The sequence below is a fragment of the Cydia strobilella genome, chromosome 1 (assembly GCF_947568885.1).
Source record: "Cydia strobilella chromosome 1, ilCydStro3.1, whole genome shotgun sequence".
NCBI lineage: Eukaryota > Metazoa > Arthropoda > Insecta > Lepidoptera > Tortricidae > Cydia > Cydia strobilella.
The window spans coordinates 7,218,606-7,246,595 of record NC_086041.1 but is presented as its reverse complement, the minus strand read 5'-3'; the positions used below and the strand labels follow the sequence as shown (position 1 = coordinate 7,246,595).

The 27,990-nt window shown below is 35.5% G+C and overlaps 2 protein-coding genes across 3 annotated transcripts in view; both read right to left on the bottom strand.

Moving 5' to 3' along the window:
• LOC134755897 (annexin B9) overlaps positions 1–8,853 on the bottom strand; it is a 75,478-nt gene extending 66,625 nt beyond the window's left edge. The window contains exon 1 of the mRNA XM_063692595.1: positions 8,848–8,853. The gene's annotated coding sequence lies outside the window, so the exon portion shown is untranslated. The remainder of the gene's footprint in view (positions 1–8,847) is intronic.
• Positions 1–27,990, bottom strand: part of LOC134755881 (uncharacterized) — an 81,565-nt gene that overhangs the window by 27,599 nt on the left and 25,976 nt on the right. For both annotated transcript variants that reach the window (XM_063692530.1, XM_063692522.1), the window contains 2 exons: positions 14,282–14,373; positions 13,765–13,917 (listed from right to left, as the gene is read on the bottom strand). In XM_063692530.1, the coding sequence (XP_063548600.1) occupies positions 13,765–13,917; positions 14,282–14,340 (212 nt within the window). In that variant the 5' untranslated portion in view covers positions 14,341–14,373. The remainder of the gene's footprint in view (positions 1–13,764; positions 13,918–14,281; positions 14,374–27,990) is intronic.

Below are 27,990 nucleotides of genomic sequence, written 5' to 3'. Positions count from 1 at the left end.
ATTTCTAGCAATGAAAACTAGTACAGATGTACGCGGTACCAGCAACCTCGCCATGTCGAATCGGTAATAGTGCGACGTGCCTGTCTCGAGAGCGTGCTCTGCCACTTCGCTTCGCTCGCTTATTTAATTATACGAACGGGTCTACTGCGATTCTTCGCTGATATAGACGGTTTAACACGGGCTAATTAATATTTCGAGGATCTTATAAACCTCGACCATGAATACATACGATAAGATAAGATAAGATAATATTTAGAGTTTTGAATGATTCACGGTTAGTTTCACTAGACTTATATTGACCGGGATATAGACCGTGATTACCTTTTGTATTATTTGTGAGCTCCCGATATTTCGACGCAGTTACATGCATCATCAGTCACCCGTGAACATGATGCATGTAACTGCGTCGAAATATCGGGAGCTCACAAATAATACAAAAGGTAATCACGGTCTATATCCCGGTCAATATAAGATAATATTTATTGAATAACAGAATTATTATTTATTGAATTTATTTATAGAGCGGTTTAACATGCTTAGTCAATTAGGTTTTATTACTTATTATTATATTGGTTTCAAGAGAGACGGCTTTATAGAGGAGTTCTTGGGTTCTGATGGAGAACTCTTAAATAAGATTAAAAATAGAATAATAATAAAAAATATTGTGCCTATCTCATTTTTAGCCTATTTAGTTATATCTATTTCAGCTAACTTAGCTAGCAGGGTGTTTTTTCAAGCCTAAGCTAAAGTCCTGGGTTGATACTAGGTATAGGTACGTAAAATCGTTTGCTATAACAAATATACTATGCATACCTATATTCAATTCTATATTCTTGAAGGAAATAACACCTTAAGTAAACAAAGTTGCGTCTGAGGTATGAAGGGGCAAATATTACATTACCTACGTATTCCATTTCCAAAATTACATATTGTATGCTCCCTTTTATGTTATCCTCATCACCTAAAAGGATTGTTCTAGGAAGTATTCTTCTTAGATATAAATATTTGTTTCCTCGTTGCTTTTCCTTGTTCTCAGAGTTTTACTTGACTGCGCAAAGTTTGTCACTCGCAGTCTGTGATAAAATCATAGAAATAAAGGGCCTTAGGCTAAAATTATATAACCTTACCTCGATTTTTCCGTTATGTATCTGTTACGTGTCTTATAGTATGTGTACCGATTCATATTTAATATTGCTTGTAGACATGATACCAATCAACATAATGGAATACTGTACAGGTAATATACGGCAATACTGTACGGAAAGACAAGGAATTCAAGAAAAGGGCCTAAAAAAAAGAAATGTTCGTACCGGGCCTATTCACTGCCTATTCAATACCTGCACTTTGTCTTATTAAGCCTCACTTTGTATGGGTCAGTACGAGGGTGAAGTCCGTAAACATGTCGATAGGACCCCATAACTCTACCTGAGATCGCGGTAACGCGCCCCTGGCGACCTGTAAGGCACGGCGTTATTTTTTCCCGTATACTTACCGTATACGGGATTTTATCGAATATCGTAGTGACAGCAAGATTTAAAAAAAAAAAAAAAAAAATTTAAAATTTAAACTGTTTATTTCAAGAAAGATTACAAAGACTATTTACAGACTTAGCCTAATCTACATTCTAATAGATTGTATGCTAAGTATGGTCTATGGTATAATATGCTATATTTAACAATTATGAGGTTAACTTAAATATTCAGGCAGTGCTTTTTTATCATGATTTTAATTTTATGGGGCTTACCCTCTTCTAAATTATCTATTATATCTCTAGGAAGACTATTTAAGATGTGTGGCAAATAACTCGACCAGACTCTTTGCCCATAATAGTTGTTGCTACTTGGTATATTGAAATATTTTTTATTTAACAGTACTCTAAGGTTAGTTGGCCTGTCATACCTATTCAGACTTTCCAATTTATGTCTATATTCTAATACTATCGCTAGTTTCACTTTATCATACACATTCATTATTCTACAATGTTGGAATAAGTTATCATAATTATGTTTATGTTTATATTTGATTTTTAGTGGTACAATGGATTTTAAGATTCTTAACTGTAAACTATATATTCGCTGTAGGTGACTTTTGTGGGTTCTGCCATAGCTAGATATTCCATAGTTTATCACCGAGTCAGCCATGGCCATGTATATTAGACGGAGTGTATTATATGGCATTTTGTTTTTAAGTATTGTCAGGTTACTGAGTACAGCTCTTAGTCTCTTACATACATGGTCAATGTGCGGACTCCAATTAAATTTATTATCTATTATAAGTCCAAGGTATTTATGCTGTTCTACTAAGTCCAGGGGCTCACAGTCGCAGCTCGAACCTGACCCATGCAAACAAGGGTGTTTGTGTGCTGTAATCTTGGGTATTATGTTGGTTTTGATGTAAGGTGACCTTATATGCAATATTTTAGTTTTTTGGTAATTGATAGTTAATCCTGCATCGTGGGACCATTTGCATAACATATCAAATTCGCGCTGCAACCTGCGTTGTGCCTCTGAGATATCAGTATCAGCTGTTATTAGACAAGTATCATCTGCAAATTGGTATACGGAGGCCTCTCTGAATATGTTGCACATATCGTTGACATAAACTAAGTATTCGGTTGGCCCGAGCACAGAGCCTTGTGCTGTGCCTTGGTAAGACTGCAGCAGCTCACTTTGCTCTCCTGCAATGCTGACCGTATTGTATCTATTTGTGTGATAGTTCTTTATCAAGTTCAGAGCCGGCCCCTGTATACCGCTTTGTTGTAACTTATTATATAATTTATTAAGATTTAAGGTATCAAATGCTTTGCTGAAGTCAATCATTACCGCTAGGACATGTTTTTTCTCATTAAGGTGCATGTTAATCTCATCAGTAAATTGTGCTAGTAATTGGGTAGTGTTTTTCCCCTTTTGGAAACCGAATTGTTTTTCATGTAATATTCCATTGCCCGACAGGAAATCATTTAATGTTTTACCTAGGTGTTTTTCTAGAATTTTGTCAATTACTGGCAATATAGTAATAGGCCTATAATTGTCTGTGTCAGTATAGCTCCCTTTTTTATGTATTGGCCTAATTAATCCTATCTTTAATTTGTCCGGATATACTGAATTACTAATACATTGGTTAGCAAGATGGGTAAGGACAGGTGATATTTCCTTGCTTATGTACTTTACATCTCTAGCCCTAATTCTGTCATAGCCTGCACTCTTTTTTTCATTTAAGTTATTAACAATTTTATACATACCTTTTTCACTTAGTTTTCTAATTTTCAGTGTCAGGTTTGGGGTGTTTTGATAGGTATTTTGGTCGAGCAATGGAATATCACACAAGTTTAGTATATTTTTAACATTATTTTCAAAGTCTTTAGAGAACTTGTTACACAGGGCAGCGGCTTTCATTTTGAATGACTTCAGCAGTACATCATCAACGGCTTTCAGAATTCTTCCTGTCAGACTATTTATAATTTGGCATAGCTTTTTAGGGTTTCTAAAATTAACACAGATTTCCCTTTTAGTATAGTTATTTTTAGCTTTATTCATGAGCTTATTTGTTTTATTCCTATATTTTTTATACAACAACTCATTTTGTTTATTACTGGGGTCTTTTAGATGAATTTGTAGTAACTTATTTTTTACACGTGACATTTCTAAGAGTTTGTCATTTATCCAGAGACAGTTTTCCCTGGGTTTGCTATTGGTGGTTTTTTGGATATTGCACTTGTCATATATATTTTCAAAATTGTTACTTATGCAGTTGTATATACAATTTGGGTCCTTCATTTTCAGAGCTGGCTCCCAATTTATTTTGATTAACTCTTGCTGTACCATTTTATTGTCTAATTTACTACATACTGTGTTTGTTTTTACTATTTGACTAGTCAGGGAGAAGCCAGTAATGAAGTGGTCCGCTATTGCATCACGCACTACCGCAGCACTGACATGGTGGGGTTGGGACCGCCTATTATTATTTGAGATGTCTCTAAAGTAAATGTGGTCTATGCACGACTTGGAAGTACCTCTTAGAGTGGATTCAATCCTTGTGTACTGCGAGATGCAACATTGGAGGCCTCTATCTGCTAAAGTATCTTGGTAGTAGTTTGACATATGATTAGATACGCTAATGTCTATGTTTATGTCCCCGCATAATAATAAATTACAGTTCATTGGATCTGCAGTTAATAGTCGTAGTAGTTATTTGTATGACAACTTTTAAAAACGTTCACACGGCTACACGGCATTCCCGCATAGACGCCGTGTGAACGATTTTGTACGTTTTGCTGTCACTACGGTATATTCGCTGACGCTGCCAACAGCATAATATATAATAGTTATTTGTTTTACAAGGGGGCAAAGTTGCTGTTTCCCTTCGTGCTTGAACCACGTGGGTCGAAAAGTAGAATTTTGAGCGTTGTGAGGGCTTCAAGGCACGAGAGTTCAACAAACTTTGCTGCCGAGTGAATCACAAAATTTTTCACCACACCAAGACGAAAGAAAATACTAACAGTAAAACTTTACAAATCAAATCCAAGTTAACGCTAATAAATATTTGGCATTCAAAAACATCATTAAAAAGTAAATTCTACCAGCCAACATGAGAAAACACTTCAACATACAACTGTCTCGTCAGTTTTTGAAGGATAAAGCGAGCCTTTACAAGCTGGTGTGAGAAATATCTTAAAATTGAATATTTGCATTGCTTCTAATCTTCGGTCATGCTCAAGTTGTGATTAACTATACAGTAATAAGTTATTGGAGGAAAAAACCTTATATCGTAGATGTAAACAACAATTAGGTAATACCTAACAATTGTATCGCCATCGTATTCAGGCTACGCAAAATAAAATTCGATTCGATTTGCAAATGTCTTCAATTTGTACGTAAGAGTACCTTGGTATACAAAACGTTACAGATTATATTTGAAATAAACCCTGTAAAGTTTTGCGCACAGAGATCATCCTTCTCCTGTTTCTAATTAAGCCGCTTGCTAATTGACTCCGCTGCACTGTGACTCTTACTTAGCTCTCAGCACAGTTACAAATCTTATCTGTTTTCTAAAAGGAAAGCATATGTAAACATAATTTTTCTTGAACATTTACCGTTTTCACACAGCAGCGGCAAAATGTGTCCACTGAGGCTTACATGTTCTTGTTCATGTTCAAGTTATCACAGACTTTGTCACAAAAATAAGAGGCACCGGGATATCGGTAACAAGTTGATTTTCAAACTTTGACCCACACTACCAGTTGACAGCCTATTTCGTAATTACAAACACAAGTTTTCATGTCACTTCGCATCGATATGGATAGCAATATCTACAAAGTTGAAAATTGCCCTGCAAAATATAGGATAGGCATCTCCACATCATCAGAGGCAATTTTGATATTTTTGCTAATAGTTTTTGATGAAGCCATGCGAAACTTCCATGTTCCATTTCATTATTTAAAGGATTAATTAAGGCCGTTTGATTGCAAAGGCGTTAAGAAAATGATGGTAAAACTGCGATTGTTGAAGCTTTTTTTGAATTTAAGTAGGTACTTAAGTATTATCGTGTTAAATATTCGTATTATGATAAGTATAGAATAGGAATAACAAAATTGACATGTATTTTATTTTTTATTTTTATCAATAAATTATCTATCTATCTACCTATCTATTAAAGGATAACAATTAAGAAATCATTAAAACTTAATAATAACAAAAGCTAAAAATAAGTGTTACAATATATTGATTTACACTAACACGTTTTTTTACTCATAACTCATAATTTTAAACTTACGTTTATTTATGTCACGCACGTGCTACGTGTATATTTACGTGTTATATCACGTTCGAAACGTCAGGTCATAAACGTAACGTTTAATAAACGTTTTTACGCGATTAAGTCCCGCGTTTGTTTAAAATGATGTGTTACGTTATTTTGTGCACTTTACCCAGTTACCTACTTTCACTGCTCGATGTAGGTATTGCTATCGTTCCTGAGGTAATGTGTGTGATTTTTTTCTAACCATTTAATTACCTACCCCTTAATATGTCCGATTTTCAGCTTACAGGCTCGCTGCATGACGGTTTGCGGTACGCAGCGTACTACGTAGGCGAACAACACGCGAACGCGAAGCGAAGCGTGGTGCGGGGTGAATCAATCCTTTGATACCTATAGAAGTACTACGTAGGCGATCTCGTTGCGAATACGAACGCGAACGCCGTGGGTCCTCCGCGCCGCTTCGCTTCGCGTTCGCGAGTTGTTCGCTTACGTAAGACGCAGCGGTAGACATCGATCGCGCGAGGCACAATTACCGTACACGCTCCACATGCACATAGTTGCTGCAATTATCGTGTTATTGGATACCTCACTAATAGGTATTATTACGTAAATTGATAGGAATTGCTTTTCAATTATATTACGTAAATACCTTTTATGTTTGGCTTCTAATTTACCGACTATATGTTTAAACAATTTAAACATACACTCCAGTACAATCCGGCAGGGGACTACACAATAATAACTCGTTTTAAAATCAAATATTTATTAAAATAACAACAAAATAAACTTACATTAAAACTAAACTATACCTAAAAATAATAAATCTTAAAGTACTTATAAATAAAAAATGCTCCCCAAAAATGCTCAATTTTAAAATTATAATTTAACAATAGTAGTTTATGTGACTGCTACATAATGCAAGGCATTAAAACTCTAGTGTGGGTTTATGAAACGAACGTAATGAGTTTCATAAAAGAATCACACTAGTGTTTTAATGCCTAATTATGTACAGTTACATACACTGCTTTATCTACACACATATTATAAACTTTCTATGATATATTCACTAACCTCATATTACAGCCGACATTGGGGCATAGTTGCTTTCTGGCGGAATTCGCGGATATATCTTTTTATTACAGTTGCTCAAAAAGTGCTACTTTACGTAGCTGTTTAGCGTGCGGAAAGTTGGTTTTCGCGAACTAGTGCTTTTTACTTTTCCAATTTTTTTAAATTTATACTTGTTCCAATTCATGACTACTTATTGATGAGTGTTAATATTAATTTCCTTTAGTAGTAGTAGTAGTAAATCACTTTATTGTACAAAACAAAAATTGTTAACATGAAATTCATATAAATTTAGGTACAAAGGCGAGCTTATCCCTATAAGGGATTTCTTCCAGCTAACCTTAGAGTAAATGAGTGGAAAATTCGAATTAGATAGATAGACAAACTTACAGAACGTACAATAATATTTAAAAAGGAAAACTACAATATTAACGTCTACGAATAACTAAAATACATCAATAGCATTATGCAATAATAGTTATTTGTTATACAAGGGTGCAAAGTTGTATTTTACCCGCGAGTGTAGAATTGAAACACGAGCAAGCGAAAGGATTCTATAGGTGAACCACGAGCGAAGCGAGTGGTTCTAAAATAGAATCCTGAGCGTAGCGAGTGTTTCAACACACGAGAAGTAAAATACATTTGCGCCCGTGTGTAACACAAAACTTTTCACCTCACTATAGCGAGGAAAGTGCAACATCCACAGGCGTTAGATCATCTTCATCACTGGAATCACTCATTTCTTTACGATATTATAACAGAAAACTCTGGAAGTTGTGTATTTTTACGCGAGTCGGTAAGAAAAGGTTGTAAGTAAAAAAATTGTTGACAATGTTGACGTTTCTGATGTATGAAATGTCAACGATGCGTTTTGAAATTGCATCGACTCAACTTGTGCGTTCAGAATTATATTTAACATCATTATAAAAAAACAAACGTTTCTTATGGAATTTTAAGGTTTATGACTTAAAATCATTAAATAAAGCTAAATTTGGTATTTTTTATTTGATTCTCAAACCATTTATTTAATGATAATTAATATCGAACGAACCATTATCATGAGCGTTTTATGTTTTGTTATCTGTCAAGCTACTTAAACACGCTCCATCCAAGGTCAAATTACTTTCCCCACTAGTGGATAAAACGCGTTTTTCCCCGCTTGTATTGAAGGATAAACGACAACTTTCCGAGCTAGTGAGGGGAAAAATAAATATGTACTAGCATACATAAATATATAGTACTAAATAAATATTAAATAAATATAATAATAAATAATATATAAATATAATATATAAATAAAATATATATATATTAGCACTCAACCAAATCACAGTTCGTGGGAAAGCCAAAGCTTTTTCAGATTAACTTTACACGTCGTAATCAACATAAAAACCTACTGTTAATGTAAGAATACACATATTTTATAATTTAATTACTTACCTCATCATCATTATAACACGTTTATTTTTTAATATTGAATATTGAAAAACCGTTCTTAATAAGTTGTCTGAATGGAACGGAATAACTGCCGAAATGCCTGTCAAAGGAGAGGCGTTTTTTCTTACTTTTACTACCTACTAAGAGGCGTTTTAAGTTTCCAAAGTTTTTATTCCTTACTTGTTATTTTTATTATTTTTTCGCAACTGTATTAAAAAACGTCGTTCGATACACGTGCGGAAATGACATACTTTCCGCACTAGCATCGAAATGTACTATTATCGCACATTTTACTCGAAACTTTTGCTAGAGTTACTTTAAAAACAACAAAACAAATTATTTTTTACTTACAAACTAATTAAAAATTAAACTGCACGTCAAATGGCGGCAAAGAATAATTTTTTCACGCATGTCACGCATCCGTAGTTTTTTTTAATTCAGAGACAAACTAGAGTGGGGGTCGATTGCCATATCGTTCGATACCAACTAATAAGCAAGATTTGTCAAATTTGTATGCAATTGACATTTCATTTCGAATAAAACGTCATCTCGACTGATATTAGAATAGAGGGCAAATCATTTTTCTTTGTTTTTCAGAGACGTTCGAAATTGGAATAAAATAATATTATCGAAATCGATGTTATTATTTAGCAATAATAACATTTTCACAGATAAAAAATTTGCTGTAACAAAACAGTTTATCTTAATGTTGGCCATTATTTACGGATTATGAAGGTATCATAGAGGGTTTATGATATGTGTGTAGATAAACACATTTTGATATCTGTAAACTAGAACTTGATACTTGATAGTTATTTTACCATAAACGACAGGATGTCTACTAGGGAACGAAACACTATCGCAATAGCGGCAATGCAAATGTTTTGTTTCTTTATGGTCGTTCCAAAACTGGGCTAATAAATTTCAAAACACTACCATAAAAATTCAATGCGACGGCGAAACTATTAGCTGCAGTGTGTGCGCTCGTTTCAGAAGTTGCCAGCGCAAACCAAACTGACATGAGTTATGGCCGCGGCAGTTGATGAAACCAGTGGATTAATGCTGAAAAGCGTTCTCTAGTACTGTGGTTTCATGTCGATTGTTAGTAGGTAATAATCAGACATCGTACATTTTGTAGCATTTAGGTCCAGCGATTTCGATGAAATTTACAATATAGGGGCGTCTGAAAACGACAATTCGATTAAGCTGGGGTTCATTTTGAAAATAATTAGTTTGCCCGAGTTTTCACGGTAGCCCGGTAGTAATGCGATTTTAATTTTTAACCCAGAGGCTATTGAGGCAGAAAAATTGATCCATCTAGGTTTTATTGTTGGTAAGATTCGATTTTGATTGATTTTAGGGTTCCGTACCCTAAGGGTGAAAACGGAACCCTAATTACTAAGACTCCGCTGTCCGTCTGTCCGTCTGTAACCAGGCTGTATCTCATGAACCGTGATAGCTAGACAGTTGAAATTTTCACAGATGATGTATTTCTGTTGCCGCTATAACAACAAATACTAAAAAGTACGGAACCCTCGGTGCGTGAGTCCGACTCGCACTTGGGGTGTTTTTAAATAAGTAATACAATATTTATAAGTTTTATAACATACATTAATTGGGGTGTGTGAACTATATTTTCTATGAAAAGGGACCTTATTGTCGATGGCGCTTACGCTGCACAGCGTCGCGCGGCATTATATTTATATCGGAGCATCGTTTATAATGGCGCAAGCGCCATCGACAATAAGGTCCCTTTTTATAGGAAATATCACATATATGCATCAAACTGACCTACATTTGTTCAGAAACTTTTTTAAATTATGAAATTTATAGATTATACCTTTTTCATACTAATTAAATATTATTTTCAATGTACGCTGCCATCTGTGTGTTTGACGTTGCTTGTCACCCTTTAAACATAACAAATTTTGCAATACATTGCGTCTTAGAATAAACTTTAAAGTGTAATGAAAATCAAAACACAAGTTATTTTTAAAAGTTGCCGAACAAACGTGGGTCAGTTTGCGTGAGGAGTACAGCCTACAGCTTAATTGAATGCTCCTGTTATATGAAACGCCCGGGATATTATAATATAACGGTATATGGTCGTGAAGATGGTACAATAATTGTTTACATGAATTTCATGAATTTTCGCCTGCGAAAAATTGCAATATGATAGATTTTTTGCCGCTACTGTACTTAAGGGTTCCCGGCAAGCTCGGTACTCCATACAAACGTAGTTTATTTATTTATTTATTATTAAGGTTTGCCAACAGGTGTAATACAGATACAAATGGACTTAAGTAATGAACACAAAAATCATACCAGAGTATTCACCCAATTATAGGCAAACACAACTTGCTAAAATTACGCGCTTACATTTCGTACTTATGTTATGTAGTTCCGCTCTCATTTTAAAACGACTAGCTAGATTGCTCTGAAACTTTGTACTTACAATAGGATAAGGTATATCTATGCCTGTAATTAGTTTATGTAGCTTCAGATGCCATAGTTAAAAAAATACAGCGAAAGTAAGTTTTTCTAACGAAACTTGTTTTTGCTCTATTTCGTTTGTTTTATAAACTGGAGCTATATAAACTAATTACAGATCTAGATATACCTCATGTCATTGTATGTGCAAAGTCTCATTACAATCCAACACGTAGTTTTAAAATGAGAGTGGAACTACGTTTGTATGAAAAGGTGCAATTCGGCCGAGCTTGCCGGGAACTTTAAGGCTCATATATTATTTATTTATTGATGCAAAAAATTACACAGCATTACAGCGTACTAATACACTGATACACTGTGAAATTTAAAACATATAAAAAATATATGATGGAAATATTAGCTGTATTAGGTAGCCCAGATGGCAGAGCACTGGGCTAGCGATCCAGTGGTCTTGGGTTCAGTTCAAGTCATGGGACTTTTGCCAATACAGTAAATTTTTCCACTTTTAATTTGTTTCTAAGCCTAATAGCATCGTTAGTAACCGTTTCTGCCTGATATAAAATTAATTTAGATATACAGATATGTTTAACGCACCATACCTATTGCACACACTGCTACACTATGTACGATATCTGGTAATAATACTAGGCTGATAAATAATATAAGTAGACTTGCATTCAATGCAGAAACAGTAGAAAAAACAATAATTCTTTGACAGAACGAATAAAATAAAATAAATATGCCCAGATGTTTTTTACATAAGTAACTCAAAACAACTTCTTTGAAATTCACTATGTTACAAATTTAACGTCAATGTTTTAACCCTTAAATGCATAATGATGTATATATGCATCGTATATTTGATGGTCCGTGGCTCAATATGCAGCTATCCAAAATCACATTTATTACTTTTATACAGCATGACACATCTATTTCAATTTATTAAAAAGTTATACAAAAAATCATGCATTTAAGGGTTAAGAGTAAAACGTCTGAAACGTCTGATTTTTAAATGCCAGTTGTCTGCATGCAATTGCAAGGAAGCCGCCGTTATTGCAGTCGCCGGTCGCTGACGGCCACTTTGTTGTCTTGTGTCTCCATTACGGACTAGCCATTATCTGTGCAGGGTGCGTAGCCAACATGCCACAACTGTCACTGTCGCACTAATACGGAAGAGTGATAGAGAGAGACACAAAGCGTTTCGTTGTCGTAGCGCAAGCGATTGTCACCTTGGCTAAGCACCCTGTTCTTGGGCAGTAAGAACAATTCTTATTTATTGGCCTTATAAATTAGCTTTACCACCCTTCAGTATTATTTGACCAGGCCTTAGGTATTTCATATGGGGGCTGGTTTACAGAATGGAAGTACGGTTTTATAATTATACAAACATTGTACTTAGTTACTCACTTCTTTACTCTAAAACTTGGACCATAGTTTTGCTTACGTAAAATGAATTCTCTCCCTAGAGGTAATATATTTTGAAAAGGGACTTTAAAAAGTTAAAGTTTTGTCACGAACTAGGTAAAATATTTTACGCTTCCACAGCAAAGGTACTGAGTTTTACCTGCCTGAGCGTTCAAAATATAAGAATACGGCTGCTGTGTGCTTAAAGTGATTTTTACCGGCCCGGACGTAATAGTCACGAAAACCATTGTACATTATTAGCTTTCCTACCTCTGTACCGGACACGGGATCCCTTTGTTTGACATAATTATTGAAAGTTATAATGTAATGATTGACAGATTATCATTATAGTCATAATTCTGAAACCGTTAACTTTCAGGATTTTCGTAAGGTTATCCTATAGATAGGTTAGGTTAGGTTTGTTTTATAGCAATCCTTAAAAGTTACGCGTTTCTGAGAAAAACCAAATTATGACTAACGAAAATGAGAACAAACAATACATTATGACTTGAAACTTTATTGGAAATAATAGAGACCCACCGGACACACAGGCCAATTCAAACTTAAACTGATATCAGTGACATCAAACCGATATTAGAATAATATTGGAATCATATTAATTAGCTGTCATTCGCGCGGGCGTCTCGTTCGCACTAATACTTGTGCGTACAAGCCTGAGCGAAATGAACGCGCGAATGATAATTGTCAGGGTAACTGATATGATTCCAATATCATTCTAACATCGGTTTGATGTCAGTGCACCTTCGAATTAGCCTGATAGAATCATTATAGCATGTAAGTATTTAGCTACCTTTAAATAAAAAACCGATAATAATTTTTGTACGTTTTTAGTGTCATGTGAGGAAGTAAAAGCATATACAAAACGTATCAAGTGTCCCGTTACACATAACAACCCTATATAACATCAAGAAATTAATTAAATTGTATAGCACATTCTCGCGCATTAAAATACAAATTCAAACTGATCTTCCAATGTAACATAGGGTTGGTGGGCATGCGTGGTTGGGCAGATATTCCGTTATGTTTTTCGCAAATTGGTCGCGCCCAAGCGCCCTTCGTTGCAGCGGGCCGTTGTGGAAAGGCGGTGGAATGAAACGTTTTCTGAACTACGTGATGCAATTGCAAGCGCTCTAGTTTGTTTGCGGCGCTTAATAAGAAAGGATAGCGTCGAGTGCTGACACGAGCTGACTGGAAGGCTTGTTTATTTTCTTTTATTTCTTGACAAACGAGAAGTACGACTCGCAAAGGGCTGTTTGGAATTTTATAGAGATTTGAGTGATATATGAGTCCAAATATTTTAATAATTACGCGTAATTTTTTTATTAACTTGTGCTCTAAACAAATCCAAGTTAGGTAATTATAATTATAACGTTGACGAGTGAGGTCGGTTTTCAAAATGGCCTTAGCCCATTTTTGTTGTTAAGGTCAGAGCCCTTTTCCACTCACTTATGCACTTCTGCTCTGACTATACAAGAACCTTCACTGAGATGGCACCTGTAACTTCCACCTAGTTACATTTAAAATATATGTAATAGTGAACGGCAGCCCCGAGGGACAGTCAGAGTCACAATTATATTTACCTTCAGAAAATTAGATTAAATAACTACCTAACTATTATTACGTTACCTTTCAAAAGTCTCTCGGGAACTATCACTAGCCTTGGACAGCCGTCTTTCTTTCTTGCCGCCACCCTCGTCGGGCGACTTTTCCGGCGGTAGCTTGAGCTCGTTCTCCGGTTTGCTGCCAGAGCGAGAGGTCCTCTCTTCGCTGCTGTCGACCCTGCTGGTATACATTATTAATAAACAAGTTGCTGACAAAAAAACAATTTGATTGGTACACGATTACTGATTGCCTTTTGTTCTTTGTACATATCTATATATGTGTATGCTACTGGCTAGCTCGGCTGCGTTTATGGTTATGTTCGAAATATCACCCCACATTTAGATAAGTGCGAGAAAAGAATGATTTATATCAGACAAAAGAATCATGCAACAAGTACTGTAGAAGCACAGTATGTTGAAAGTACACTGAATAGTAATTTTTTGGAGTTTGTATTTATGTCAGCGACTAGATTATAATAGTGGCTAGGCTATAAAAATTGCATTAATATTTTTTTAAGCAAATTATAAATAATAAAGGTAACCTTAATGTTGGCTTCAGTGGCGATAAACTGCCAGGTTTGTCTTGTTTCTTCATCTCCATTTTATAGTGTCAACTGTCATTGTAGCGGGTTATCTGAAACAAAACAGTTTGCAATTACTTAAAGTTTATCAACAGTAATCCTTATTTAAGAACTTTCAAAACTATTTCAAAATCTGCTTAGTAATCAAAGCGAATCGCTATAGTTGGATAGTTATAGTTTATGTAAAATCCACACTATAAACTGAAATATTTACATACATATTTACTGGAATATTTTCATTGAAAATAATTTAATTTGTTCTTAGAGAAAATCCAAACTTTCATGTATAGTCATTTCAACTAAATAAATGAGGATAGTCGTGTTTAGGACTAAGTAGGTAGTTGAACCTAAATGACAAAGTGTATAAAATAAATAGAAGAAATTCTGCGCGCATAGCTTTAAGGATTATCCGTAGACAATACTGAACCAAGTAATTAATGTATAATGGCTAAGATTTCAACAATCCTATTCTCCTTGAAATAGCTAAAATATATTTCCAGGTAACTATTCTGATCATGACTAACATAACGAGGTATCTTGCATTGTTAAAAGTGCATCTTGGAGGAACGACTACGGACCAGCGCACAAGTTATTTAGCTGCGCTAGTGTAGACACTGCTCGTGGAATTTATAACGCTGTATTAAAAATTAAACTTCCATTATCCAGCTCGGTGGATGAAAGCAAATACTGCCCGAGTCCATTCATAATTAACGGCCGTCATGTTCCGTTGTCAAATTCAATAACGAAAGTAGTTTTTTTGTTTTTTGGCATATCAATTTTATGAAATTATTCGATTGTTCGTCATGAAAATTGTCCAAAAATTCTTGTCCCAGTGCAACGAAGAACCTTTTCATAGCAATTTATGTAACATACAGGTTTTTAGTTATTTAAATTAGACTGTCAAATAGGTTAATGTGATCCCTGAATGTTCTTACGTTGATAATGCCGCTACACGACCTGCTGCGTATCTAACCAGTTGTCAAAGAGAGGGTCCTCAAGGGGTACGAAATACCTTCGTAAACCTTTACCACACCAGATTCTTGGAGTTGCGATTCAACGAGGGTGCGGAGTAAGGGTCGGCAACGCGCATGTAAGTCTCAAACACCCCTGGAGTTGCAGGCGTCATATCCTACGGAGACTGCTTAACATCAGGCTGGTATGCTTGTTTGCCACCGACGTAGTATAAAAAGGGTTTGAAGTACACCCAACTGCACAAGGGCATATCCACTATGAATGAATTCCATTCATAATGTGTCCATGCAATTTTGCGGCTCGCTATACATGGAGAAAACAAAGAAGCCAGCTCGTCTTAATAGGGCGGTATCTCACCGACTAGAACGAACCGGCTTAGGTACTTACTGCATTCAGCAACTCTGTATACACGCAGCTATACTACGCCGAACGCCGAGTATGACTAAAGGCCGGTGTTATCCTAAGGTTTATTTATTTTTAGGTTAGAGTACCCACCAAACATCTAGGGATCTCACGAAGGAAGTTTTGGCAGAGAGGTGTCATGTCTCAAAGTTTTGGCGGTCCCAGGGTCGGCTTTCCTGACACCACAGAAATTTTATGCGTAGATAACGCGTCGCAGCAATTTTATGTATCAACATAAGGAATAGGAACTACATTGATTGTAGTAGTATTTAAGATTATAATACACACATACACACACATTACATATTCAATATATGCATAAAATAATACATATATTATAATAGTCTAATCCTCATTAATTAATACCAAAATACACTCGAGGCCATATGGCATACGCTTTCGTAAAAACCTACATCAATTAGTGGGATTGGGTTGCCGAGCTGACCCCAAGCTGCCCAAGTGAGGAGTGAGCCGTGGCAAGATGCTGGGACAACGCTAGGTGTTGGTGATGATGAGACTCTCCCGTTCAAGTACCTATATCTTGGTACCAAAACATGTCAACAATTTGTTTCAATTAATACTTATTACTTAAAAATTCATTGCTATACATATATCAGTGTGGTTAACCACATGGGTTAAATTTCGTTATTATAATAGGTATTTATACAAAGACATACTGGTGCATTAAACTCATTTCTGGCGCATTTGTCGTCAGAGTGGACTACCCACTGATGAGGCGTTGGACCCATACTTATCTAACTTATCTTAAATATATGTATATAAAAAAATACAAGCAAACATGTCAGAAATTAGAAATTCAAATATAGTTTTCTTTCTAATAGTTTTCCTAGGAACTATAATAATAAGGTATTTGACTGTATTTAAAATAAATTATTTTTATTTACACCATGCATGAAATACCAGAAGATTCATAGAGAAACGTAGACAGCAGTTATTTCTAGACACAATTTCTATTTTAAAACTCGTATAAAACTATAAAGAGTAGGTAATTTGATTGTGACGTCACATGCTAGTGTATCATATAAATTCCATATTAGCAAAATCGTTTTGACAGTTCGAAAAAAGAAACTGATATGACTAGTAGTTAAATACCCTATTGCAAACCTAATTCAAATTCAAAATTCAAACCTCCAAGCACGTTATAAAAATCGTCTACTAAGTCTCCCTGAGGCCATATAAAAATTTCAAACCACATTCCTAGCTGAGCTCTGAAATCCCTTTTATTCGACGATGATTGAAAAACCTCTTTCATCCCCAGCTAGTATTATGCCTTTATTGGCTAACCTACTAGTCTAGCCTATCCTAGTATCGACACAAACACACATTTTCCTCAGTGATATTTCAATAAGTACGATTGCAGTAGGTATAAGCATTTCAAGTCGATATCGATTATATTAAGCCTAAATTCATAGATTTTCGATTTGTGTTATTAAAACTTGCTGAATTAACTAATTTAAACTGTGTTAATGTATTCAATTACGTACTCCAATTAATAAATTTTATGATGCACACTGGTTTTTTTTTAGATTTCCTTGTCGGCATTTCTTTCGAGCGTGGTCCCAGCCGCAAAAGGTTAATAAGTGAAAGCGAATATGCAATAAGGAAAAGCATTTATTGCAAGTCGCGGGCCTAAGCGAAATAATAGCCGGTAAAGCGCCTTAATAAAGCAAATGTGGGTCAGACGCTTGACCTGCCGGCTCATTCAGCATTTATTCTCATTGTGCCTCACTAAAGTCACGGCATGTTTTGTCACAACATGTGCTCTAATGGTCCTTTCAATTTGAACTTGTTTTTAGTTTCAGTGAAAGAGCATTTTGTCGATGGTTTTGATCTGTTTATCTTTGGCATATTTACGCATTATCGATCTTTCTAATATTGGATACAGGGCCTGTAACAGGCCTTTTAACAAAATTGATTTTAAATTTTTCTAGAAACCCGTCAATATAGCAGCAGTCAATGACTATCGGAAGTTTCCCAGAATTTCTGTTTCGTTGCCTCGTTGGCTTTCCGTTGACTTGGATATTTTATACTCGAAATTGTTTGTGTGTTTGAGAAGTAAAAGTTACTACATTTTGACACGTATTTAAACGTTTGGTTGACACTAACTACATATGATTTACCATGAATGACCCTCAATGAGGTAAAAACCTCCATTTGGCACAAATTCAGAGAAGCATTTGGCAGCATTTTGTGTAGCTTTTGCAAGTGATGAGCACATGACAATCAATAAAGTAATTATTGATTTTCAATCAATTGGCATTTGCATTGAAATTGGTACCAGTAATAAAATAACTAATAAATTAATATATCCTAATAAAAACGGCAAGTATACCAAAATAAAGCTGGCACGAAATGTCTGCCTAGCTAATCAGATTTACGTTTGTACTATTTATGCTTTATTTAATATTTTAGTTGTGTGGATTTTCTGCACTCTCTTTCTTTATGGTACCTAGACACATAAGTACCTATAAAAATGTACTACCCATACTTTTTGCTTTTCCTGTGCAAAACAAACTATGTTTCTATACCCAATACGACGTCATATAAGATTTTCTTTTATGCATTAATGATTGTGTAAATAAAAACTATGAACGCAACGGGCAGAGGCGGCGGGCGATACACAAACTTTGAGTAGCGGTGTAGATTGGCTAGTTACCTATGTATTTACTTATTGGAGATGATGAAATCTCATCGCTCATGGTAATTCCACTACTGATTAATGTTATACAGGGTACTTAGCGCTAATTCGGCTGTCAAGGTAATTTACTGTTGAGATTGATGAGGTCTTAAAGTTGGGCAGACAAAGAAGGTAAGATTTCATAGTGATTCAAAATTTGCCCGTTAAAATAAAGGCCAGGGGATTTAAGGTAGTCAGCTATCAGCATTCTACGTTTGTTTTCTTTAAATAACTGTCGCATGTTAATATTTTATCGTGTTCCTTTCAAGAAGGGTTCATATCTCCTAGGACGCCGTTAGACGTGGGTTCCTTGTTACCGGTTCTAAGGCCGATTGTGAATTTTAGCTGCCTCATACATGATATTAGACGGGCATGTTAGGGCACGCAGGGTGGTATCTTGGTATGGTACCTATGTAGACATAAATAGGTACTACATACTTGATTGTTTGTGTGGTTTTGTTTCTGTTATTTCTTGGTGCACCTGCTAATATTTAAATTGTTTGAATTTAATTCCCGTGTTCGTGACCATGCTTTTTGTCACATAGCTCAAGGAAGTAAACATAACGAAAACAAAAAAAAGTGACCACTTGAATATGTCACAACATTTTATTTCAATTGCAAAGTAAGAAAGTAGTAAAATATTTTTATTTTAAACCTTTCCAACTTAAAACTGAGTACGGGTAGATAGAAATATTCGAGACATTGAAAGCTCTCCAGGTACATTAAGTATGCACAACCTAATGGGGCCGTAGGTTGGCAAAAACAACAATCGGGGTTAATCTTAAATGAGCTGCGAGTGCGAACAACCGTCTGGTTTACGATTTTGAATTTTTACACTCGATAAGAATGTCTCTTTTTGTAAATCTCATCCGCGACCATACTTACTGCTGACCATTCAATGGGATAAGCAATACCTATCGAGATATTTTTTTTTATATATCATTACAGAATCCTAACAGAAGAAATAAATGTATGTGTCCATTAAGTACCACAAGGTGGAAGTCACCATTAATATGGGTAGCTTTGTATTGTCATTTCTAAATTTAATGTATACAAAAGAGCAATCCTAATTCAATCAGCGTAGTGCCAAACTTAACAGGGAATATTACTGCAATGTTCTGCCGCCAGAGTGCAATGTCCTGGGCACATCCTAAACCATAGAGTAACTTATACATACTATGCCTTAAACAGTTTTTTACAAGTTTTCACTATGACATTTATGCATCAAGGCGGTTTGTTTACAGGTGGCCTATTGCGAAACGCGAAAATCGAAATTTCGTTATCTGCCTCTCTATCGACCGAATATGCAAGAGTGATAGAGGCAGAAACTGAACTTTTGATTTTCGTGTTTCGCGGCAGGCCCTGTGATTATGCTAGTGACGCCCTCTACGAAGAATTTTGCGTAATATTACGACTATGTAAAACAAACTTTCGATAGGAGAACTGTGTTCCGCAGTTGGACGTATAAAAAATCGTGCACGTCTCTGAAATATTTTTCCTTACACAGATTTCAACTCAAAACTAAATGATAGCTTTGTAGACAAGACAGTCACTATAAAAATAACCGAACTTCATTGTTGTTAATTAACAATGAAAAGTAGCTATATAATATGGCAGCTTACACAGACGGAATGGCAAGCTAGGTATTTATTGTCTCTTGTTAAATCATGCTCACTTAGTCTGATGACTGCACACGCTGTCTCCTGACTACCCCTACAATCGCAGTGAGAGCTTGCCAGTGTGCAGGGATATCCAAGGAGTGACTGACTAATCAAGTAACTTCGTAGGTACTACATAGTCACTTACCTTAATTCGCGGTGCAGTCGGTATAATCAAAGAGAATATATAGGATAGAGGGTTACTGTCATAGTAAATTTTGTAGCCTCAGTAAATTTACTGCCTCACTATCATCGCCACACGATTAAAACTGAAAGTGAAAATGTATAAAAATATGTACCAAAAAATGTATATATATATATATATATATATATATGGATAAATGATTTTTTTATTTGTTATTATTATTTTTATATGATTTTGACCCATGTTAAATAATAAACGAAACCGTCAACGCCATCTAGCCGAGAATAGGTCAAGGTGTAGGCGCCATCTGTCCGAGAATATTTTTTTCTTGATTTCCGAGGCACGTTTTTTCCTTAGACTGTATTCATAGGTCTTTGGTATAATGTAGAGCTTAGACTAGATTCTATTCTAAGCTGTAGAGCTTAGACTAGATTCTATTCTAAGCTGTAGAGCTTAGACTAGATTCTAGTCTAAGCTATAGAGCTCGTAGGAGCCTAGTAACTATAGGCGCTCTCAATACCTACTGAAGTAATCGTCCTGAGGCCAAGGGAGTTGGATAATAGAAAACAATAACAAGGCTGTGGAATCTATTCAAGCTCTCTGGGTAATTGAACATATTGAAACATTCACTTATTTTTTGGAAATAGCCCGAGGGAAATAAATGAAATGAATAGGTAAAGTTGGAATGTGATACAGTTTAGGCTGACAATTTATTTCTAAGCAGATTTTTCGTTCAGTCTAAAAATTTGTTTCTAGAAGTACCTGCTTAAATTGTTCTACAGTGTAAGCAACACACAAGTTACGAGATATGAGCTTTTTAAAGTATCTGTCAACGCTTGTTGGCAGATAAGTACTACAAAAAGCTCGTATCTCGTAATGTCATGTCATGTCTCGTAATGTCTGCAGTACATTGCTGCTCGGTACATTTTCAAAAAAATTATTACGGGGTCATAATTAAGTGTAATATATGAGGCATTTGAAAGGCTGTGTGTTTACTAATTGCAATAAAAGCTTACATTAAATCACTAGAATATTTTATGAACCCCGCAAATGCCGCACTAATGGCCACCGTTTTATTTAAGCTTGGCGGCCGTTTGCAAGCGCAGTTGATGGCTTAATCCATTTACGGTGCACAGGCTGTTTGCCTCACGTTTGCCTGATGTCGTTGACAACGCGTCCGCAAATGTGACAGCCTGCCTATAGTCTTTTAACATACCTATAGTCTTATAATATACCGCCGCCCATAAGAAACACACATTCTATTTTGTCTTTCAAAGTAAAATACTTAAAAAGTATATTTTAAATTTGCAGAAATCTGGTCATAGAGTAGATCACTCGTAAGTGCATATAAGTGCCAACCTTTACTTCTAGTTTACTTTAAGTTTTGTCTAAGTAATTTTCAGTCAAAGGTTTAATGCAATACGTGATAAACTCTGTCTTACAAATATGTTATTAAATAAGCCATACAATTTATATACTTAATAAGTCAAATTGAAATAGGTACCTTATATTTATTTGTAATATCTGTTCTGATCTCAATTTAGTTAAACCAATGTTAGTTAAGTTTATGTGCTGACGCGATCGCTTGGACAGGTCTCCACGGAAGACCAGCGTCAAGATACCTGAAAGGTAACTTGACATCAAGCTGAGGGGAGACCTTTTAAGTGAAGTTTATGTTTTATATTAATAAAAGTGTTGTATTAGATTAAAGCAATACTGTAAGTGTCCTGAATAAATTTATTTTCTTTCTTCTTTCTTTCTTTCTAATAGATTCGATTGGGAGCTCACAAATACAATAGGTGCATTAGGCATGACATGAAACTAAAATAAGTAGTGATAATCGATTATGTGGTTTGCTCGAGCGCAGCCCTAAGATCGGTGTCGATGGTCACTTCCTTTAAAATCCTTTATTTAATGATGTCTGGTGTTTTCTCCTCTAATAGTAGGTACCTAAGGGGCTACCCGAGGTTTTCATCGATTTTTGACTAGTTTTGAATCATCTCCTACTTTTGCACTAGAGATAGATTTACAAGACAAACGGCAATCGGTTCTCCAATCTTTTAACTCTATCTGTCTTCCAGATTTTGAAAGAAATGAATAGGTACTTATTTTTTATGATTTTTTAAACATTGTCTATAAATGTATACATAATATATCCAACTTCTAAAAGGAAGTATAACAGTTTGAATTATGGCGTATACATATCGGTCTATTATCATTGTTCAAGTCTTATTATAAGAAAATATAAATAAACACTAAAATACGCGTAGATATTTGGTAACTAGTTATTACTTACTTACTTTTTCAAGTTATTGTCAATTACACAGACGATATTGAATATGTTGCAACCTACACACTTCAGTTGTTTTTGCTTGTATTTGAAATTCGCGGCAGGCGTATTGACTCGTTTGCATTCAGCAATGGAACCTAGTTGATTGCACCGCCCACAGACGAATGTGGTTTTCCGGGAATTTAAAAACATTTATAAGTTTTGAATACTTGAAAATTGTCGTAGGTGTATAGGCAATAATACAAATTATAATTTTGGACAAATGAATTATGACATTTATGATTGAACTAAACTAAACTAAACGAATAATTAAATAGCTACTGAAAACTAGTTTTCAATGAGGCAGTTTGCGAAAACTAGTTTTGTTTGAAAAATCCTAGTTAAAACTAGTTTTCACCAAGACATTTCGGAGAACTAGTTTTAACTAGTGAAAACGCGTTTTCACCAAGGCGACACCGAAAACTAGTTTTAATTAGGGAGTACATTGTGATACAAGTGTGCTACGTTGGTCATTACATTACACACGAGGCGACATTGTGCGCGCCGGCTGTATAAGCGAGCGCGCAATAAGAAAGCCGATGTGTGTAATGACTGAACAATGCACACGTGTTTCATACGTTTTTCAACACGTTTGCGAGAAAAAAAAACTAACATTAATAAAATTTTAATTGTTAAAACAGTTTGTAAGTTTGAAATCTGTTATACTGCCTGCCGCCCCTCGACCGTGCCGCTGGCGGGCCGGCCGGGCGCCAGTCCTTGTTGTAAAATCCATTAGACCAATTTAATAAGGCTCCGTTTTCATATATATTATTAGCAATCGGTTACTCATAAGTCATAAGTCAGTCATTCGATAATTCTATCATTGCTATCACCTGTGCTATGTGTACCATGTGCTATAATATAATAAAAAAGCACGCGTGCGTAATATTTCGAATTATGAGCCTAAAAGCGGTTCAATAACTTCCACGTTACGAGCAATAAGTGTGTTGAAAAATGCGTTTTTACTTAAAAGGGGTTGTTACGGTCAAATAATATATGAGGCTGACTGCTATAAACAAGTTTGGGAACAAATCAAATTATTTTATTAAATATTTTGATTTGTTGTATTTTGTTTTTTCTTTAATATATGACATCTATTACAGTTTCTGACTGCTATAGTTATTGGCTAATACTCCATAGTAATTAGCCACTCTTTTAACAATAAAACTTATATTGCCTTGTTTCTTTCTGATTTGTTAATAGTGGCCAATTACTATTGAGGGGCCAATAACTTTATCAGTCTCGTTATTATATACGTTTAGCACAGGGTTTATATCATTTCTATTTCACATCTTTTTCACTACATTCCCAACCTAAATTATATTTGCATACCGTGCTAAATGTTTTGGAATACTCGCTGTAAGCACGTAAGTTGTGTATGTAGTACCTACTGTGTGTAGGCAGCACATGCAGCTTTTGCCACTCATGCACGTAATATGGGTACATTATTAGTATTACACGGATGCGAGAGTCATCCCTGTTATTTTGTTTCTGCGGCGCGCCAGGTGAATAAACTAAAATATTGGGGGAGGCTCGGCAGCGGCACATGTTCTTTTGGATGATGTGGGTTTCATCTTGTACAGGATGGGCAAATAAGAGGTATTCACTTTGTTTTTAAATTGTAAGTATATTAAGTGCAAAAATTATTAAATATATTATTTTTATAAATATATTATTCAGGATTGGCAATTATATAAGGAAGATAATTTCTGCCAAATGTCTACAGCAGCAAGCAAATTTTACTCAAATGTTTGTATTGTTTAGAACACGTTGTTTGCTCAATTAATTTAGAGAAACAGTGACAGTGATTGGCACCCAAATTCCACAAATTTTACAGCTCCTGATTTATTTATATGGGGCTATCAAAAATGTCGTGTCTATGCTAACAAGCTGATGAAATTCAAACAGTTAAAACAGACCATCCGATACACAATTACTAAGATAGCGCTGAACATGTGCGATAATATGCTGAAAATTGCGATGAAAAGGGCTCACATTTGCCTCTGTTAGAGGTGGACATTTGTCAGACATTATGTTCCATATATATTTGCCAACCCTGAATAAAATATAAAAAAAAATACTTCATAATTATTGAACTTAATATACAGTATAGCCAAAATGTAAAAACAGAATGTATACTTCTTATTTGCACACTCTGTATAAAATTTATCTTTCCTAGAGAACCTTCTTCGGTTATATTATTCAGTAGTTGCATTTATGAAACAATTTTCAACTTGACTTACCTACATAATATGACTAATCAAATTCTTCAAGTGATAATAGGTACTTATATACAAGGTACATATACGTATCATTTACCTGGGAGTAGCATATCAGTTGTGAACAAAAACTGCCCCTAAAAATTAGTAAAAACAGTAGTGACCCAGACACTGGAATGTTGGTATTTTAACTAATAGGTGTATATTCTGGCCGCTGCTGTAAGCGAGTCATGTGATCTGGCCCAGTATCAAATCCGTTTAAAAAAATCGCAATTTTATCAATCCTAATCCGTAAAGTATGAATGTATGGGAACTAAATGGGGTCAAACATACAACATACCTGACCCGCTAGCAACACCACCCGTGGGAAAACCCCGCGTTCCTGCACGTGGCTACTTATAGTACCCCTAATAGGGGCAATAAAAATAAATGGAGGGGAACCTTTGAGGGCACCTTCTTTGCGAGAACTGCTATATAGGGCATAGATAAGGCAAGTCTTATTGATTCCATGGCAAAATAAACATTATTCGAGCCTACTTTGTTACCTGCGTTGAATGTAGGCGAACTCATTCTTATGTTACCGGAGATCCCTTGGAAATTGAAAAGAGTGTCGAATACCAAACCTTTCTGGCTGTTGGAAAACCTACCATTACTAAGGGTTTTTATTGTTATGATAAGTAATAGGCTATGTTTATGGAACCGTTAGAATGTCTACGTATTTCGTATACCTGAATCTACACATTAAAAATAAACAAATTACGTTGATGCCGCTCGCTTACAGCTCGCGCGCACAATATCGCCTCGTGTGTAATGACCAACGTAGCACTTGTATCATAATGTACTATTATTATTAGTAATTATGTTAAGCCAAACTTCACTACGTCGAATCAAAGCCTTACATTGTTTATCATTAGAATTATCAATATTGTGATGTATTTTTTGTCATCCTGATGAGATTAGGATCATATGTAACACTGTGCTGCAAATCGAACAAAGGATCTAAGATCCAATTAAATTCTCGAGCTTGCAACTAATTCAATAACATGGATGGCATACATGCACCAGAGAGCTGGTAGCATTGCGAACATATTCTCTTGGGCTGAATTAATCTGCCTGGAGACGGTGCCTTTACACTTCGATAGATTACATAAGTACATAACCTTACGTGTGTACCTATACGGTATACGTATATACGTAACTAGCTCTAGGTAACAATTGGAAATTTGAATATGCAGTCAAAAGTAGATATACCTGTACGTATTCTGTTTTATGATCATATTCAAGTCTGAGATTGTTACTTGTTTGAACCTGTTATTAGTTATTACAATCAGAATACAGCCCAGACTTACAGATGTTTCCATAAAAAAGACAGGTCCCATACTTCCCATAGGCCATAGATAATACATATCTGAAGTGATTAAATGACCATAGAGATTTAGGCTCTGAATTACTGCAAAAAAATCAACTCTTTATGTGATGTGCCTTAGAATGGAATGGCTAATTCGTCGAATAAAAATAAAGTAAACACATTGAATAACATTTATTAAATAGCTACACGCCACGTATAAAATGACTACATAAAATGTTATTAAAAATCGATACTACCTACAGTTCAATTAGGAGCGTGAGTTAACTTGTTTTATTTCGCCCTTTCCTTTGATTTCAAAAGTAAATAAGACTTTTTCTAAGATTAAGCACCTATCTAATCTATCCACCCCTCTAACATTATTTCTACTTGCTACCAAGGCTCACGTCAGTCACGTCAAAGTTATCGGTCGCGGCCTATACGAGCATATATATATACGAGCAAAGGATGACTCACGCTAGACCGGGCCGTGCCCGTGCTGAGGCGTCCGACATGTCATTTTCTATGACGGCTGATCGGTGATCACGTGGTGCTTTCCATAGAAAAGGAAGCGCCGGAAGCTCCGGCCCGGCCCCGGCCCGGTCTAGCGTGAGTCATCCTTAATGGCTCATTTTATTGCCATTTCCTGAGATATATAATGAAGATTGAAGACATTAAGGCTCCTTCAATTTATATATAGCAGGTATAAACGTTCCAGGAGCACGTAATTTATTGTTATAACAATGTGCTTTATAGCACATGGCGCCCCTTTAGCTTTAACAAATTTCGCTAGCCTTTAGCGTAATTAAAGTCTGGCCTCCCGCTACCCGCTAATTGGCGGCAAGGTCAAAATAATAGGAAATATTACGCGAGACTGCCTAGGGGGCGCACTACCACAATCTGAGGGTCTATCACAAAACAAGAAAATCGAAATTTTGTTATCTAACATCTCTGTCATTTCGGATTCACGTTTCCTGGTAGGTCCTCTGTAAACAAACCGCCTTGATGCATCAATTTCATATTTTATTATCTCTGAACACTTGAGTGTGTATAAGTTACTCTAGTCTATGGTTTACTAAAGGGGCTAGTGCTGCACTCTGGTGGCAGAACTTTGCAGTAACCCTATTGAGAATACTATTATGGTCGTATTATAACTTCAATTTATATAATGTCTTCCTACGTGCAACGTAAATATTATTTTAATACCCCACAAAATTACACTTGGCGAAGAGAGACTATCAATAAGGTAGGTATTCAATAAGTTAGGATATACAATAATAAATAACAAGAAATTAAACAAAATCTCCGCTCAATATAATGCCGTGCAACTTCTGCTTGAATTACTTATGTAAGTACTTAGTACCTACATAACAAATACCTGTTAACGATATTCAAACTCGAATTAGGAAAATAAACTCGCCGAAAACTGAGCTCGTTATACTGACACACGTTGTAAAGTTTCAATTTAATGCACGAATGTCATAAATGCACGCGATGCAACTTGGCGAAAACTGTTCTTAAAATAATCTGTCAGAAGTTGTACCGCTAGATATAATACGTAAGTTTTTGGCAGCTTACCTCTCGGCTTACGGAAAGCATAATTTGTAATTAAGTAAAGCAATTAACATTATTGTCATAGAAGCCTTGTTTTGGCTGTGTGGATTCGGAATTATGTAACTAACTGCGTAACTATATAAAAATATTTACTCAATTTGCAAGGTTAACAGGGTGAGGTGGTTCTAGAAAACCTTTGTTGAACCCATAAATCAGTGAGCAAAAAAATCTTATTTAATCCTGCATAGTAGGAAAAGGTGGATTGACTTTTTGTGAGATGGTTTGAAAAAAAATGACCACCAAGTTACAATTACATTAGTCAAGTGATGACCATAAAGTTACTCACAG